This window comes from Sardina pilchardus, chromosome 14, assembly GCF_963854185.1.
Source record: "Sardina pilchardus chromosome 14, fSarPil1.1, whole genome shotgun sequence".
NCBI lineage: Eukaryota > Metazoa > Chordata > Actinopteri > Clupeiformes > Clupeidae > Sardina > Sardina pilchardus.
The window spans coordinates 18,479,551-18,497,250 of NC_085007.1; the positions used below are offsets into that span (position 1 = coordinate 18,479,551).

The following is a 17,700-nucleotide window of genomic DNA, read 5'->3' on the forward strand; positions in this document are numbered from 1 at the left end:
ATCGGCAGAGAAATCTAATACGTCTGAGCACGAGGAAAGAACATTTCGATAAGGAGACATCGCTGCCAAACTCACACCCTCTGACCTCTGGCATCCATCATCAAGGCGTTTTCAGCCACAGAACTGCCACTTAATGGATGTTTGCTCTTTTGCGGACCATTCTCTGGAAATTCTAAAGATAGCTGTGCATGAGAATCCCATTAGATCAGCATTAGCACTATCTGAAATACACACATAAATCATACTGTACATGTCTTCCCCACTCTGAGGCTCGGCTTGAACTTCAGTGGATCGTCTCAACCATCTACATGCTCAATGTTGTTTTTTGCCCCCAACGGCACCTTTCAGGCCGCACAGCCTAAAAGGCACTACCTTTACCCTATTCCTAACCTAAACTGAGGGGAGTAGTGCCTTGAAGGCAGCGCTGTCTGGAAGGCACCATTGAGGGCAAATAATACCAAAGACCATGTCTCTACATGCCTAAATGTTGCTGCCAAGTGATTGGAGAATTAGAAATGTGTGCTAATGAGCATTTGAGGTGCACCAAATATAGAGGTTGGTGAGTGTATATGAATACACACATAGGCCTACGTTATCCACATTTCCAGTCTAATTAGTCACACAGCATGAGTCTCCTCATTTAAATCTAGTGCCTTTATGTTAGGAGGCACGATGGTGGACATTGGCAGGATTCCTCATTGCTTGATGTAATGAGTGCTACTCAAATGTCACAAACATACTTTTTTTAATGTCGCATTCCAACATTAATTTGATCTGGGTCACTCGTTCACTCTGCACTGTGCAAATACACTCAGACACAGAACATCCGCGATAATGTGACCGACCGTGCCTTGGATGCATTAATGTATTTCAACAGACTGTAGATCAGTATCTACAGTATGCCTGTATCCTTTCTGGGTGACCTGCCAACCTCCCCCAAAAAAAAGAGAAAGAAAGGGGAGAAATAAAGAGGATCAGGAAAATCGCCCTGATTATGGAAGGCGGTCCAAAGGTTTCTTGAAACCTGTCAGTTTGCTGCCGGTAGAGAAGCAATGGATGGACACAAAGGGGATTGCAGCAATGACTTCAAAGTTTGTTTGCCTTCTTTCTTCAGTTAGTAACCGGAGTGTCTTTTGGACAGGAATCACAGTCTAAATTTGAGATGAGGGATTTTGTATGGGAATGTGGTCAACCTTTCTGGTGTTAGCGGTCTAAGATAAGAGTTGATTATTGTTATTTTGCTCCAGTGATAATATTGCCTTAAAATGAACTGTATACGTGGACAAAAATAGATCCAGGCAATTTTCATTGTCTAGGGATGCTTAGAATTAAGTTTCTGGGATAAAAGACTTTCCCAGGACACGGCCTCAAGCACCACATTCTCATTTTCCCTGAAGATGTGTTGAGTTTGGGAAGATTTCATCGGACTTAATGAAGCCTATTTGATTCATAGGTTCATTTGCAAAACTAATTTGATATGTGTTGACAGTATACGGTTTTCATTCGGCTCACTGAACATAAGAGCATCATTTATTGGTTAATTAAAACTGACCACAGTTTTGCCTTGTGGTGATGGAGAGGCATTGCGCATACCTTCCTTGATGGCAATTATCAGACAGATTCATTGCAACTATAACAGCTGCTAGAAGATATGAGGTGGCTAATTATTAAACATGTTATTGCCATTGTTACTGCTTGAGACTGACGTCAAAACAAAAAGTTTGGGATGAGTCTGTATCCAGATTTGATTTATTTGTTTGTCTAACCCAGTCATAATACACACACACACACACAAGCATTAACCTATATCCATTTTACAGCATATGGAAATGGTTTGGTACTCCTTTTAAATTTTGTTAGAAATGAGAGGAGAAAGCAATTTTCTCCTCTCATAATCATAGACAGTTTGCTTGAAGCCAAAGTCATCATTCAAATTCCCTACACGTCTTCCAACCTCAGTCAGTCCAGAGCCAGTGAAGTCTAGGCCTGTGCTTTGGACTGCACCTCTCCTGAATTATGCAGAGATGATCTACTAAAGCTTATGGACTTAACTTTGCATGCAGAAATGCATAGCAACCTCAAATAAATCTCAACTATCAGATAAAGAAATTCCTGACCAGAGACATTGGACAGAAGCCACCATCTGTGTCAAAGTAAACGATTTTGTACATTTGTGTATGTTTTATGTTTTGCCAATCAGGAACACATGTTATGAGGTGCCATTGCCAACCCTGCAGCAGCTTCTGAAAAACGGTTACAGTGGAAACGTCCACTGCAACAGGATGTCTAGGTAGTCAACGATGACAAATCTGTGTCGTGATCACCCTCATTGTCTGTGTCCATGGTGTTTGCATTTTTCCATGGTGTTTTTCAGCAATCCCTGACCGATTTGGATACTGTGTGTATTTTCGTGATTTGTGGTATTTTTGTGGCTGTTTTGGGCATAGTGTGGTATTTGATCACCGTTCTTTTCCTCTCTTTTTTGGTCAAGTTTTCATCTGAGTGGGTTCATTGAATTAATCTGGCAAGTGTCATTAAGGAAATAAGAAACTTCTCTTAAGGAGGCGGCCACCTCTGTAGTTGACATAATATCTGTCAATTCATCTCTTTGAAGCTCATGTCTGAAGGGATAGTGAGGATTAGTTGGACAGTAAATCATGCAAATCCTCTGCAAATAAGAGTACTTTCCTTAACCTGATACCACAGACCGTGACTAGAAAAGGGAATACATTTGAAGAATTCAGCCTCTCTTGAGGTATTCTCCTAAAGTTCATATAGCTTATGACATACTATACAGCAACTGTGGCATCAGAATTTCGCTGTATTGCAAGGTATATGCAATAATAAAACTTGAAACTATAGTTGCTTCCAGGTGTTTTAGTTCCCAAACACCTATAAATATCAAGGTTTGAGGTGAATTATAAAAACGACAACAATTTGTATGTATAAAAACACAAAAAAAATGAAGTTTCTCAATCGGATATATGCCACATTCTATAACATTCTGCCATTCATAAAATGTACATAAGTGTGTGTTTATTTTTTCTTAAAAAATATTACTTAAACAGCATTATACACTTGTTTACCGTAATTTCCCAACTATTAGCCGTGACTTAAACATTGATTGTGCAAAATTTCCACTAGGAGGTTAATACATGGGGGCAGTTAATATGTTTTTGTTTCTTTTCACTTGCATAAAACACTGTCCTGTGGCTTATACACAATGTGGCTAATACACAGGAAATTGCTGTAAATCACTGGTCCAAAAAATGTGATACATTTCAAATGGGAGTAATTACTAATTAAGATTACACTAAAATATATACTTAAACTACATTGGGCTAGATAAAATTACAAACCTACAGAGCAGTAAAGTAGGGGGGAAACAGAATGTAATAATGTGCAAATCTCTTAACTTTGCAAAAAGGACACAGACAACATATCAACAATCATGTTGAAAATAACAAATTTGACTGTTTCATGGATTATACTGTATACTGTATGCTACATTTGAATTTGATACCAGCAATTGGTGCCTACAGCATGGTTATCTTGTACATCTGGCAAGGCACCATCAATTCAGAATGATGTGTATACAGGTTTTGAGCAACACATACTGCCATCCAGGCAATGTTTTTTTCCAGGGAAGAGCTTGAATATTTCAAAACAATACTAATATGAATTGTGCACATATTTAAACAGTATTCCTCCATAGAAGAGTAGAGAAGAGTCCCGGTGCTATAAAGCAACAAATGAGGTGCATCATGGAATGGAAAACATGATTAAGAATACCTCATACTGTACTGAAACTGAAATCCTATATCGGGCTAGAATGGGACATTTAATTCTCAAAACTCTAACAGTTGGTCTTCTCAGTTCCTAAACATTTTTTGTTGTTGTTGTTAAATGAAGAAGTGTAGCAGCACAGTGATAAAACATTCCCTGTCCCAACATTTTTAAAAAATATGTTGCTGAATTGAAAACAATCATATATTTTCAAAAAGAAAGTCAAAATTGTCATTTTCAACATTTGATATGTTGTCTTTATCCTTAAATGTCCTGCACAATATGGGTGGTACATTATCACATTCTGTTTTTATTTGCATTTTACACCCAACTTTGGTTGATTTGACTTCTGATTTGGGGTTGTATTTCCTCAATTGAAAGGTGAGCCAAGTTAAACACCTCATTTATATATATATTTAAAAAAACTTTTGAGGGTGAACTTCACTGTAATTCATGTAATTAAATCAATAAGCACCGTCAGCAAGTCATTTTGTCTGTGAGAATCAAATAATCATTTGACATTAACTTTAGCCGTGTCTTGTCTTCTCCCACCAGATTATCTCTTCTGCCCAACCGGAGCTACTGTGACAATGGGCGACGCATTCTATCGAGTGAGCTTGAGTCTCAGGACTCTGTCGGTGCTCTATGACACTCATACGATAAACTACACACAGAATGGACATCAAGTGTGGACTCCTCATTCTCAGCACTGGGCCAGCAGAGAGAATCTAGAAGCTTCTCTTCTACTGGGAAAAGGATATAAAGCTATTTCAAGACATTAAAGGACATATTGAAAAGACATTATTCCATGTCTCCCGATGGTATTTACGCTACTTGCGAGACCGTTTTTATGGCGTTGTTGAGGCTTCTTGTGCGATTATGCACTGTACAACACTGCCTTGTGAATGTACGTCAGCTTTTAAAGCCTCAACAGCAACTAAATGAAGGCACTTACGTTTTAAGAGCTCAAGATGGGCTCGCCTTTTGATCAGTGTTTTTCTCTATTCACTTTTTTTCGTATTTTCTGTTAAAAGAAAGGTTGAAGACCCTTCCTGCTTTCATCAGTCATCAGCAGTCACCTTGAAAATCATGCTGAATGAATGTCTTGTCAGCGCGTCTTTCCATAGCATGTAAAATGTTCTACAGGTTTGCACTGTTCCATTTACACTGAGAGATATAGGGGGGGGAAAGGTCTATAGATATTATTTATTTCAACTCACACATCTGCGCTTTGGGACTCAGGAGCAATAACTTGTTGCTATGCGACAACTATGTATATACTATATATTTTTTGTTGTTTTGTTTTGTTTTTCTTTCTTTCTTTTTTCTCCTTTGGAAAAATGCTCATCAAATTGTCTGTGTGACAGAACAGCAAGCTGTTTCAAAAGATGCTGGCTACTCCAACTAATTAGGTCAGTGTTGTGTCGACAGCTTTTTCCCCCCCTCTCAATTTCAGCCTGGTTTAGATGAATACACCATTGTATCTCTTGGTAATCTAAACAATTTGATGCCATTCAACAGAGCTAGTTGCGTGACCCCGTAATCTAATGTTCATTGTCGTCCTGAAAGCATTATAACATAAATGCACTGTTATACTATTGTTTGTACGAGGCAATTAGACATGAAAGCCTTTCACTCAATTAAAACAAAATGGCGAACCCAGTCACAACAGATCAGTTCTCTGTTCTCCATCGCTCTTTTGAATCAATATTGACTCGTGCAATTTTGAGTAGTTTAATGTAATAATAAGGTCTTCGTCTTGGAATATGGCTATGTTCGGCGAGGAGGCACCCAGAACACACAATGGCCCACGTGACTAAATCTGATGCTCTGAAGAGACAGACTTCAGTCTGCCCCGATTTGGCCATGATCTCCAGAGTCCTACGCATCAACACTGTAAGACTTTGCCTCAGTACGCTTTCAAGTGGACCAGGAATGACCTTGAAGTTATAAACAGGACGAGAATGATTTTATTTTTCAATTGAAAATATATCATATTTATTCAGTTATTCTACTGTATATGAAGGAGCAAGATAAATGTTTCATATTCTATGTGCAAAACAGAGTACAAGAAATGCCCTGGCCCCCATCCCTTTGTTTTAAAAAAACAGACTCTTGTAACAGTTCTTTGAAAGATAAATATATACAAGTAAAGGACATGTAAACAAATACAAAGACACACAAGCACAAACAAAATGACCGTGGGTATAGTCTCATTCAAAGTGGGAAATGTTGATGGCAAAAGATAAGTAAATATGTGGATTTCAATAGCAAACAGTACATCGTATTTGGAAGGCACAGCATACCACAAGGTCCTCATTGGAAGCACCCCTACATACCTCGAAGAATTCTAGATTCCTGAAGTGGTCAAAATTCAGCCTGACATACAGCAACCATGATTCTCCTTCCCCACTCCCCTCCGTTCAGACATGTTCTTTAAAAGAAAAGGAGTCTGGGCTTACTCCGAGGGGAGGGCTCTCCCCCTCTAGTTTCCCTTCTCCACATCCAGCAGTACGGTGCTATTGAGAATGGCTTCTTGACTGGCCTTCTTAGAGAGTTCACTCTGAGGAGACAAAACAATGTTCAGTAAAGCTGACATCCTGACCGTGTTATTACAGATGCATGGGGCTCATTTTCCCCCCTTTCTGAAGAGAGAGAGAGAGAGAGAGAGAGAGAGAGAGAGTGAGAGAGAGAAATTGGCTTATTCTCCTCCTGTGCTATGGGATTTGAACAGGTCAGTGCATAAAGTCTTGAAGTTGTTAAGGGCTCAGAAATAGAAACTTGTTGCAATGCTCAGGTATTTCACTGGACCTCTAGCCCAGCCATGGGCAATCTTGGCATGGCATGAGAGCGAAGGGGGAGCATGCCCAAATGACTACAAGGAATGGCACCGTGACCCAGTCATCTTATCAGGAAACTAAAACATGCATGGCGAGAGATGCCCAAATAAGCATAATTGTTCCTCTTTTTTTTTTTTTTTGTGAGCCATATGGGGCCAGACTGTGGGATTTGAGTTCTGACCAGTGCTAAGCAGGCATGACAGACACGGAGAGCTGGGCAATAGAACTCATCCTTACCGTGAAGTCCGAGTAGGTGATGCCAGGTATTTGCTCAGCTGTGCAGTTGAATACCTGGAGAGGTGTTCTGAGGCTGGTTTCAAGCATCTTGTTTTTCTACGGAAGAAATAAATATACATACAAACATGAAACAAACAGGACCAGGCACATGGTCCATGTAGTCCACTGACGAACACTCCCTGTATACTATAAGAGCCTGGATGGTATGCAACAGGAGCAGTTGGTTTTCAACACAACTGCGCCATCTACAGGTGAAAAGAAATGTGCACTGTTGTGTAGCCTTGGCCAGATCTTTCAACTCCATACATAATACATTATGCAGTCTTAACATTCCAGAGTTCCCCAGGGTTCTTTAGCAGGCCAGAGATTCTTATACTGAATCGTGTGGAGAGCTCTTTAAAAAAATACTAACTCTTCCTCTAGAAAAAAACAGTGTGAATGAGGTTTTGTCTATAACGTTCACTTCTCAGGAAGTGAAATCATGGAGTGGAATGTGAATTCAAAGTAACACTAACCAATAAGTATGAGTAATTCCAATGAATACTGATGACAAACGGCAATAACCAATTGAACATTAGCAGTACTAATAACTAAGTCAATCTGTTGGTGAGGTTAATGACCAGGCTGTGGTGGTGCACACATACCTTCCCGGAGCCCACTGGAGGCTTCCCCGAGGCCACAGACAGGTAGGTGGACGAAGCACTGCTGATGGTGCTGGTGCTGCGCAACACCGTCTGATTGGGCGTCTGCTACCGGTTCACGGGAAAGGATTAACAGCAATAATAATAATAATAATAATAATAATAATAATGTATTTATATAGTGTATACTGTATAGCAAAGTAAAGGTTTTAGTAAATGGTTTGACATTATTCAATTATATTTTCTTAGTGTCTAGTGTCTGAAGGCTGGAGTCAGAAAAAGATTGCAAGTAGAATTGAGGAGGTCAATGGATCATTTCAGTGGTGGTACCTTTCTGGTCTTGTTGGGGGTGGCTCCAGATGCGCCTGTTGGGGGCCTTTTGGTGGGAGTCTTAAAGGAAGTGGTCTCCGTCTTCTTGGTCATCTGAAAACCCCGAAAACAACCTTTGTTTTATACCACACTGGTTGTGGTCTTGTACAGCACCCACATATACACCAACTGATGGGGGGGGGGGATCTGTGTGTGATGTATGGTGACAGACATCACACACACACACCCCCAGTCCTTACCCCCCCATGTAGAAACATTTCTAAGCCCATTCAATATCCTGTGGAAGTAAAGATCAAAGTAGTTTGGTGTTGTTCAAAACAGGAAATAGCAATGAATGAATTTTCATCAAGCTGTGGGTGGCTTTCAAGGAAAGCTGAAACCGGGACATTCCACCTCAATATAATGGCAACATTTCATTGACCTTGCAAGACAACACTGCTTCTGGTGTTTGTGAACAGAGGACAGAGTGGTCCAGCTCGCCGGCTGCGATGAGACACATACCCGCTCATTCTTCTCTTTGTCCTTTTGCTGTTTGTACTCCTCTCTCTGAGCGGAGATGTAGTCCATGAGCTTGTGTCCTTGCACCAGGAACACCGAACCCTGACTCTTCTCCCAGGCATCCACTGCTCCCTTCATCTCCTCCTCAAGCTAGTCCACACACACACACACACACACACACACACACACACACACACACACACACACACACACACACACACACACACACACAAAAAGTCTAGTCAACAACTGTCAAAAATGCACCTTTCCTTTTATATAAAATTCACCATTGAAAAAGTGCAATTCAAAATTCTGCTTGATTTACAGAGGGTGCCACAGGTCTGCTTTTTGTTTCCCGCAGATCCACATAGCAGCAAATCACTTTCCTTCTTCTTGATTTTAACTCATTCACTGCCATTGACGTCTTTAAACGTCAATTTAGACACATATACGTTGATTGCCATTGGCCGGGTTTCCCAGATTCGTTAAGAAGCTCTTAGGTGCTAATAACTTCTTAGGAGCACTCTAAGAACACTCCTAAGAAGTTCTTGGCACTTAAGAGCTTCTTAACGAACCTGGGAAACCCGGCCATTGTCAATTGCATTTTTCAATGGGGAGGGCTCATGGGTGGGCTTGGGAACGATCTGGCAGAGTTTCAGGCTTGTAAACAGACTGTAAAATTTTTGATGTTGGGCCAACATTGGCCCAACGTCAGCTTGCTACCTGGGAAAGCTCACCGTTTGGTGTAGTGCTGTGCGATATGGACAAAAAGTTATATCCCGATATAGACAATTCTATACCACGATAACGATATACGTATATCTGATATAGAATTTCTACTTAAAATTATATATTTACATCCACACATTAATGCAAAATTTTCTAAAAAAAAAAAAAAAAATTAACACTTGTGGTTGTGTACAGTAGGTGTAATTAAGTGCCTGTCACTTTAAGAAATACGTGAGAGCAAATAATGACGTTAAACCCAATAGTAAGCCTAAATAGCCTAGATTGGTTAGCAACACACATTTGAGAGATGCAAGTGAGCAAATCAACTTGATATTAGCCTATACTTGTGTGTTACAATAGCATCACTTAAACTAGCAGCATGTCTCGCTGTTAATAGCACTGCTGCGCATACCAGTGTGTGTGTGAGGGGGGGAAAGACGCACAGCCACAGGCTAGCTTTTAGGGGAGACCTGCCTTGCGTGCACCGCTTCTTCAGAAGAACACAGTCATTCTTAAACGTATTGTAAAGTAGGCTAACATTAGGTGTTGTGACATTTTTAATTTCAGGGTATTGCAATACTTTTGTTGTATCGGTGCACCGTGCAACACTAGTCTTTATGCCGACGTCAAAAAAGTTTAATTTGTTTACTATTAGCTGCCTGCAGCATTCATTTGCCTGGCCACCCATCCCGAGTCAGTAAATTAAGTTTACGTTGCCGGCTGCCAGAAGCGGCAACGCACTTGCAGTTAAATTGTCTGAGCAGTCACAGCCACACAAGTTAAAATTACGATATAAACGAGGACTGTATCGTACGATAGACATTTTTCTGTCGTACAACGATATATACCGCAGTATCGCACAGCACTAGTTTGGTGGATCTTGAAAAACAGTCAAAATGCTGTAAAATACCCTGCCAACCTGCTGCCAACCTGCTGCCAACCTAAAATCAACTTGGCCAACGTTGGTACAACCATATCTATATAATACCCTGCCAACCGGCTGCCAACATAAAATCAACTTATCCAACGTTGGGCCACCGTTGGCACAACCATATCTTCATAATACCCTGCCAACCTTCAGCCAACCAAAAACCAACATATCCACCGTTGGGCCAACGTTGGCCCACCGGACAAAATTACGTTGGCCCAACGTCAGCGCCCAATGTTGGGCCAACACAACTTCTGACGTTGGGCCAACGTTGGCCCAATGTCAGCTTGCTACCTGGGAAAGCTCACCGTTCGGTGGATCTTGGAAAAACAGTCAAAATGCTGTAAAATACCCTGCCAACCTGCTGCCAACCTAAAATCAACTTGGCCAATATCTTCATAATACCCTGCCAACCTTCAGCCAACCAAAAACCAACCTATCCACCGTTGGGCCAACGTTGGCCCACCGGACAAAATTACGTTGGCCCAACGTCAGCTTGCTACCTGGGAAAGCTCACCGTTCGGTGGATCTTGGAAAAACAGTCAAAATGCTGTAAAATACCCTGCCAACCTGCTGCCAACCTAAAATCAACTTGGCCAATATCTTCATAATACCCTGCCAACCTTCAGCCAACCAAAAACCAACCTATCCACCGTTGGGCCAACGTTGGCCCACCGGACAAAATTACGTTGGCCCAACGTCAGCGCCCAATGTTGGGCCAACACAACTTCTGACGTTGGGCCAACGTTGGCCCAATGTCAGCTTGCTACCTGGGAAAGCTCACCGTTCGGTGGATCTTGGAAAAACAGTCAAAATGCTGTAAAATACCCTGCCAACCTGCTGCCAACCTAAAATCAACTTAGCCGTTGGCACAACCATATCTTCATAATACCCTGCCAACCTTCAGCCAACCAAAAACCAACCTATCCACCGTTGGGCCAACGTTGGCCCACCGGACAAAATTACGTTGGCCCAACGTCAGCGCCCAACGTTGGACCAACACAACTTCTGACGTTGGGCCAACGTTGGCCCAATGTCAGCTTGCTACCTGGGAAAGCTCACCGTTCGGTGGATCTTGGAAAAACAGTCAAAATGCTGTAAAATACCCTGCCAACCTGCTGCCAACCTAAAATCAACTTAGCCAACGTTGGGCCAACGTTGGCACAACCATATCTTCATAATACCCTGCCAACCTTCAGCCAACCAAAAACCAACCTATCCACCGTTGGGCCAACGTTGGCCCAATGTCAGCTTGCTACCTGGGAAAGCTCACCGTTCGGTGGATCTTGGAAAAACAGTCAAAATGCTGTAAAACGTCTGGCAGCGCTCTGCACTGAAAATGGCTGGCAGCCAATGAGTTAAACAGCATGTTAAAGACTGCAAGTCTGAAATTCTTTAATTAAATATTTTTTCCTTGTCCCAGCCCTCTAGCTGGCAAAATTCTAAATGTGCTCAAAAATAAATAAATAAATAAATACATAAACAAATTGGACAGCCCATACATTATTATAATCAATCCATGTGTTGCTTTAGGAGCACAAAAATGTCAAGGGTCATTTGATTGTCAAAGATCAACAACTCTTTAGCCAGCATCAAGGACAAGGCCAAGCAAGGCTCTGCAGTACCTTTGGGAGCATCTTCTGGACTTTGGCTCTCTCCTTGGTCTCCTTGAGCAGCGCTCCTCCTCTGTTGGAGAATCTGCTTGGATCAGACGCCTTCCTCTGTGGAGAGAGGGAGGGGGGGGGGGAGAGGGAGAGGGAGAGAGAGAGGAAGGGCAAGAGAGGGATGGAGAGTGAGTGGCACACCCATCACTTCACAGATCATTTTGTTATGGACTTCCTCGTTACTAAACACAATTTCCTTTTTAATCCTCTGAAGCACTGTGATTGTTTACTTTAGAGACCGCAATACACCCAGGGTAATGGGGGTGCGCTAATCTGATCAGGGAAAGTGGAAGGTTTAGGACCAACAGCTAGACTCAACTAATTTACCCAAGCACTGTTGGGAATCAATTGTGTGTTGTTTTTTTTTACTTTGATGGTAAGTGTTGAATTCACTCACATAATGCTCTCAAAATCCAATCACAAAAGAGCACAGAGTGCAGTCAATAGCCATATCAGAATAGCATAGACAATAACAGAATCCCATCCCTTGTGTATGACGATGATGTATAGCTATCTACCAGAGTGAACCCCATGTTAATTGAAGCATTTGAATTTTGATTTTTTTTTTAGTACCTCAAAGTCCTGAAAGAGGACCCAGTTCTTCTCCCACTTCTCCAGAGCTTCCAGGAGGGGGCGAGCTTTCTCTTGGTACTCCTTCAGTTTCACCAGCTCAGCGTCGTGCAACAGCAGAAGCTCCTCGGTGTAATTAACTGACCCCACGGAAAGACGTAGATCATAAATGAACAAATGTATGGCAAATGTTTCCACACTTGCATGCATCAGACACCGACATTTTGCATTATTCAACCTAAGCCTGGTAGATTTAGTAGAAAATTATTACTATTACAGCATTTTCTGATTTAAGTGTGAACATACCTTTTAGCGCTCAAAATATACAAACGCCAACATTATGACAAAGACTAGAGGGGTGTGCTACTATAAAGTGGGGTTACTGGCTTACCCCAGTAATTTCTATGTAACCTCTGATCTTCAAAATAATGCTGAATTACTGCATGTATTGCTTCTAAAGTAACACAGATCCTTAATTGCTCCTCTTTAACCCTCTCTGGTGACTGTTTCGAGATCAGTGGTAAATCCTGAAGTTGCCTGGGAATGGCTGTAACCTTGCTTCGTGGTCAAAAACAAAGCCACTCTACCGTCACAGAAGTAGCAGTTGAAGGCCTCCCTCTGTTCTGGTCCAAACAGGCACTTGTCCCACATGTCCATCAGCTCCAGTCGGGCCTTCTCGATGACGTCCTCCAAACGGGCTTTCTGCAGCTCCTCCAGACGGTCTACCTCATTCTGCCACTGCACAGGCATACAAACAGATCACAGATCAGGGACACAGACAGATTCCTATGCAACATCCACAAACACAGCTAAAGAATTTGCAAAAAAAAAAAAAAAACAACTTATACAGAATTATCAGACATGGTAGGCTATGGACTGATGTACTGTACAATGTACTGTGAGGACTGGCGAGCAATCTTTCCCAGGGCCCTTACCCGTGAGATATCATTAGTGAGGGTCCCTTGAGTGTCCAGCGGGAATCCGCCATCTTTCTCGGGGCAATCCAAACGGCTCCACAGGCTCATGGCTCGTTCCTTCAGCTTGTCTCGAGTTGAGATCAAAGACCCCTTCTTCACTTCCAGCTACAACAGGCAGAATGAGTTCCGGAGTTAACGGTGCGCTAGCCGTTTATGTAAACAAAGTTTGCCGGTCAACGTATTTTGACAATGGTCGATTTAGATCTCTGGGCCAAACGTATGGGTCGTTCAGACTACACTAGCAACAGGATCGCTGTACTTTAGATTACATGACTTGTTTACATGACAACTGATCCATGACAGGGATGCACATATCACAAGATCTTCTACTAGAGAAACAGGGTCATCCTTACATTATTCTGCAGTCTATCTAGGCATAGCCTTGTCAAGGGGAATAACAGGTTAACTAATGTTGAGGCCCATGTAATGCGAACAAACTCTCAAGAATTTACCACCCACTGGAATAAAGTTTCCATGAGCATCACTCTTGGCTACAGATTGTTCTCCAGGTGAGAGGCAGTGAGGTAGCCTGGGGTCAGGCTTTGTGGATCCCTGCTACTCAGTCATAAAGTTCACTTTGACTGCAATAATTAACTTTTTCCTTATTTAGAAATGATCCCTACTAGAGACAGTCTAGTTATCTCCTGAGATAAATAACACTTATCGGTAGATAATGATTACTTTACCATTTCCGTAGCCTACAAATCTCCAGTTCCTTTGTCTATCTTTAAACTGACATGCATGTAATAGCTTCTTGTGCATCCTGTCACACAACAGCTTGTCATGTTCCAGATTTGTTAGACCAAATGATAAATCCTTGAATGTGAAATTGCCATCTTTGTAACTACTACACACACAACAAGAGCGCACATATTCATCAAACTTCGAACGAAGGAAACTGAATCAGATATTTGATGTAATGTATACATTTTGTGTGAAAGATGTCTCGACCCTAGCATACCTGTCCAACCAGCAGCTGAAGAGCTTTGATGTTGTCATGAGTCAGCAGAAACACATCTGGGTCGTCACTCACGGCCTCCCTCTCCAGGCTGGTGTCTGGGTCGTGCCCCATCTCACCGGTCAGAAACGCGATGTCTTTACGGAGCGCTGTGAACACAGCCAGCCTGCTCCTCTACACGCCAGACATGACAAGAGGGAAAGGGACTGGTTCAAAAGACTTAATTGTGAAGGAGTATAAGCACACCATAGGTCATGACAACATGGAAAGGGACAAAGGAGCAGTCAAAGGGGCACACACAAATATTAGGACTAACTTTTCAATTAACATCAGGGACTGGTTCAAAAGACATAATTGTGAAGGAGTATACGCACACCATAGGTCACCCCTATGCACAAGTGAGAGTGGCGCTGGCAGCAGGTATTGGCATGGCTTTCTCTTAACAACGCCGCAATTGCGAGTGATAAATTAATAAACATTTTAATTTTGACCAGACCTAACTACTACTGCAGTAAAATTATTTATTTCCCATTGTGCCAACATCACATTTCGAGCCCACAGGCACTTCTTCAGCTTTCAGACGTGCCCAACAAAAAACACCAAATTCTTGTCCTGCCCTGCTGTGCTGGTCACTTACCCTCTCCGCAGTGAGGTCCTGGATGTGCTCCCGCACAGCCTTCAGCTGCTGATGGGAGGGCACGGTGTTGGACGGCACGTAGTAGGGTGTGGAACACAGCTGGATACACAACTCTTCGTCCTCCAGCTGCAGAGCCTTCAGGTCCCTCAAGCGGTCGTTCTTCTCCTTCTGCAGTGCCTCCAGACGATAACGCAGGTTCTTCTCCGTCTGCAGGATGGACAGGCCCTCTTCCGCCTGGGGGTGGGGGGGGTTGGGGAGGTTAGAGTGAAAAGAGCATTTACACACACACACAAAGTTGAAAGGGGCATATACAGTACCTTATACGGGTCTTCCTTCATTTCCTCACATAATGCTTCAAGCTGCTTCTGAGAGATCGTGATGCTTGATTTGATTCTGTGCCTCAGTGACTCCTCCTCTTTGATCATATCCCTTAAAAGATCCTTTGAATAGAAATATTAACCTTCATCAGAATAATTCGTGAATACATTATTACCTCTGCCTGAAGAAGATCCCACTGCGGATTGAAACGTTGCCTTTTATGAAGTAAATAAAGTGTATTTTTGGAGCCTACCCAGTGTGCGGACCAATCCATTCTATTATATCTATACTTTTGTCCGGCACCTGGACTATTTCTGTGGATGTGCGCACCCCAACCAAACGCCAGTACATTATTACCTCCGCCAAGGACATTATGTTTTCATTGAGGTTTGTTTGTCTGTCTGTTAGCAAGATAACACAAAACGTTACGGCTGGATTTCGATGACATTTTCAGTAAAGGTCTGAAATGAACCAAGGAAGACATTACATTTTGGGAGTGATCCGTATAGGTATACATGTCTGGATCCAGGAGGTGGTTATGGTTTCTCTTGGCGGAGGTCTGCGCTCTCGGCGTGCTTTTCTAGTTCAGAGTTATTTCCATGAAACATGACATACCTCTATGTATTTCTTAACAGTCAGCATCCGCTCAACTCTCTGCTCCTCCATGATGCCGATGCCATCCCATATGTCCACCAGCTGTGCCATGGACATATTTATGCCAGAGATGAGGGATGAGGCCAGGGTTTCACTGAGGACATATCAAAGAGTGAAATTAAGCTACCATCATCTAAGCATGGTGCAGTTAGCTAAAAATGCACTCCAGCCATTGATTAACCCCTAAAAAGATACATTAAGGAATTTTCCCATGAAATAACCCCTTCATGGTAGGGCCTGGGTGGGTTATGGTGAGTCATACCTGGCTGCATCAATACAAATGTAACCAATAAACCAATACAAATAAATGGTCAACTTTTGATGTATGCTTCTTTCTCTCTTGATCAAAACCATGGTTCAAATGCCAGCATGGAAATTAATTTGATTAATCGTACAATTTCAAATGATGGGACACATAGGACAAATCACACTGAAGAATCTTCCTACACACATCACTGCATTCGTGGATTTGGTGGCCTTGCCACTTGAGTCAACACATGAAAATCAAATCAAATTGGCAAAAATGTTAACGGATCGAAGTATCACTGAAGCCTAATCTCCTTGGCATAAATGAAATGGATTGTATACATGTGTTCTAACTTCTTGGCATCAGGTAATAGATGATTTTCTCGCACGCACGACGGACTGCATTTGTTGTTGTAATGTTGGAGTTCAAAAATACTGCACAGTGCAGTTTTATGTGACGCGCAGCCAACCAACTGTTAGCAAGAAGTCTACTCTAGCATAACATTAACGTTACATGCATGGGTCTAAGTATTGCTACTGAAGCCTAATCTTTTGCAATGTTGTCTCCATAAACCTATAGGAAAAATAAAACACTCATGTAATGGAATTATTTGTACACTTTCTTGGCATTTGGCAAGACCTAGGCTACACGCCATAGCCGCTACTTGATTAACGGTAGATCATTTCCTGTCTATCTAATCCTGCTAGTTCACTCAAAATGCAATTAATGACGGTTATAATGAACAAAGGTAACTAACGACCAGATATTTCACATTCAGTGACCCTGCTTTGAGCTCTGTTTACGTTAGACATCAGTAAAACCTGCTAACTTACGGACTGTAATTTTGACACTAACATAAAGAGGCTGCAATTATTAAAGCAGTCCGCTTGTTACCTTCAACATCAACGCTATGTTTAAAATAGTACTTATTTGCAACAACACCTTTACCTTTTCCTAGATGTCATCTTGAAACTGTTGCGAGAAAATTCCTTTTTATTATTATTCTTGAGAAGCAAGCGTAACAGCACTGAAGCTAGCGTAGCTAGCAAATGACACGAACGCGGTGAAATTTGAATTGTCCAGTTTATCTTCTTCCTGGATTTGTCAACTTCAGACGTGGAGGTACCATCTGTAGTGATCTCCCCCTGCTGTTAGGGAGTGCTGCTGGAAGTTGAACTTGTGAACCCATAGATATTAACATATCTATGTTGTGAACCTATGACCTGAGCAAACAAAGTATAGGCTATTTGGAAAACATGTTGATTCTGAAGTTAGAACCTGAGAGATAAGAAATGAGATATAAACGTGTAGGCAAAGCAGGTTGATTTATACAGTGCATACGCAGGGGTAGCCTAATCAGTGTGCTTCAGATTAAACAAAATCAGATTAAACAAAATCAAAGTGCATAGCAAATCAAAAATAGGTTATAATGTAGGCTGGAGATAGAAGGCCTAGGCTATGTGATTCAAATATAAGAATACAGAGGACATCTGATGTTAATTAATGGCTTAAAGGACAATTTCCCTGGTTGCCTAAATAAAAATGATTGTTTGATGTCTGGCCCGCAGCATTCAGTCCCTTTATCTCCCGGATGGGATCTCTCAAAGAGGCTAAGCATTTTCTTTTTTAAGTTTACTCTCTCATAAGAAGACAACATATCATATTCAGCGCCATAGCCTATGACAT

The 17,700-nt window shown here is 41.9% G+C and overlaps 2 protein-coding genes across 3 annotated transcripts in view; one reads left to right on the forward strand and one right to left on the reverse strand.

The window, feature by feature from the left end:
* The window catches only part of si:dkey-247m21.3 (5-hydroxytryptamine receptor 4), a 29,433-nt gene extending 23,766 nt beyond the window's left edge, over positions 1-5,667 (forward strand). Inside the window, exon 7 of the mRNA XM_062554272.1 lies at positions 4,342-5,667. Within this exon, the coding sequence (XP_062410256.1) occupies positions 4,342-4,435 (94 nt within the window). The 3' untranslated portion in view covers positions 4,436-5,667. The remainder of the gene's footprint in view (positions 1-4,341) is intronic.
* Positions 5,668-5,737: 70 nt separating this feature from the next.
* On the reverse strand, positions 5,738-17,085 carry zgc:86764 (uncharacterized protein LOC797431 homolog). Of its 2 annotated transcripts, none has more exons than XM_062554117.1 (14): positions 16,963-17,085; positions 15,729-15,861; positions 15,113-15,235; positions 14,796-15,029; positions 14,162-14,332; positions 13,159-13,305; positions 12,811-12,961; positions 12,227-12,363; positions 11,615-11,710; positions 8,336-8,482; positions 7,835-7,927; positions 7,508-7,609; positions 6,864-6,959; positions 5,738-6,349 (listed from the first exon to the last, which is right to left on the reverse strand). In XM_062554117.1, exons 1-14 carry the CDS (start codon positions 16,977-16,979, stop codon positions 6,272-6,274), a joined length of 1,725 nt encoding a protein of 574 aa, XP_062410101.1. In that variant the 5' UTR covers positions 16,980-17,085; the 3' UTR covers positions 5,738-6,271. The 2 variants fall into 2 exon arrangements, with proteins under 2 accessions (XP_062410101.1, XP_062410100.1); XM_062554116.1 differs by having other exon boundaries at positions 7,508-7,612.
* Between the last annotated feature and the right edge of the window lie 615 nt (positions 17,086-17,700).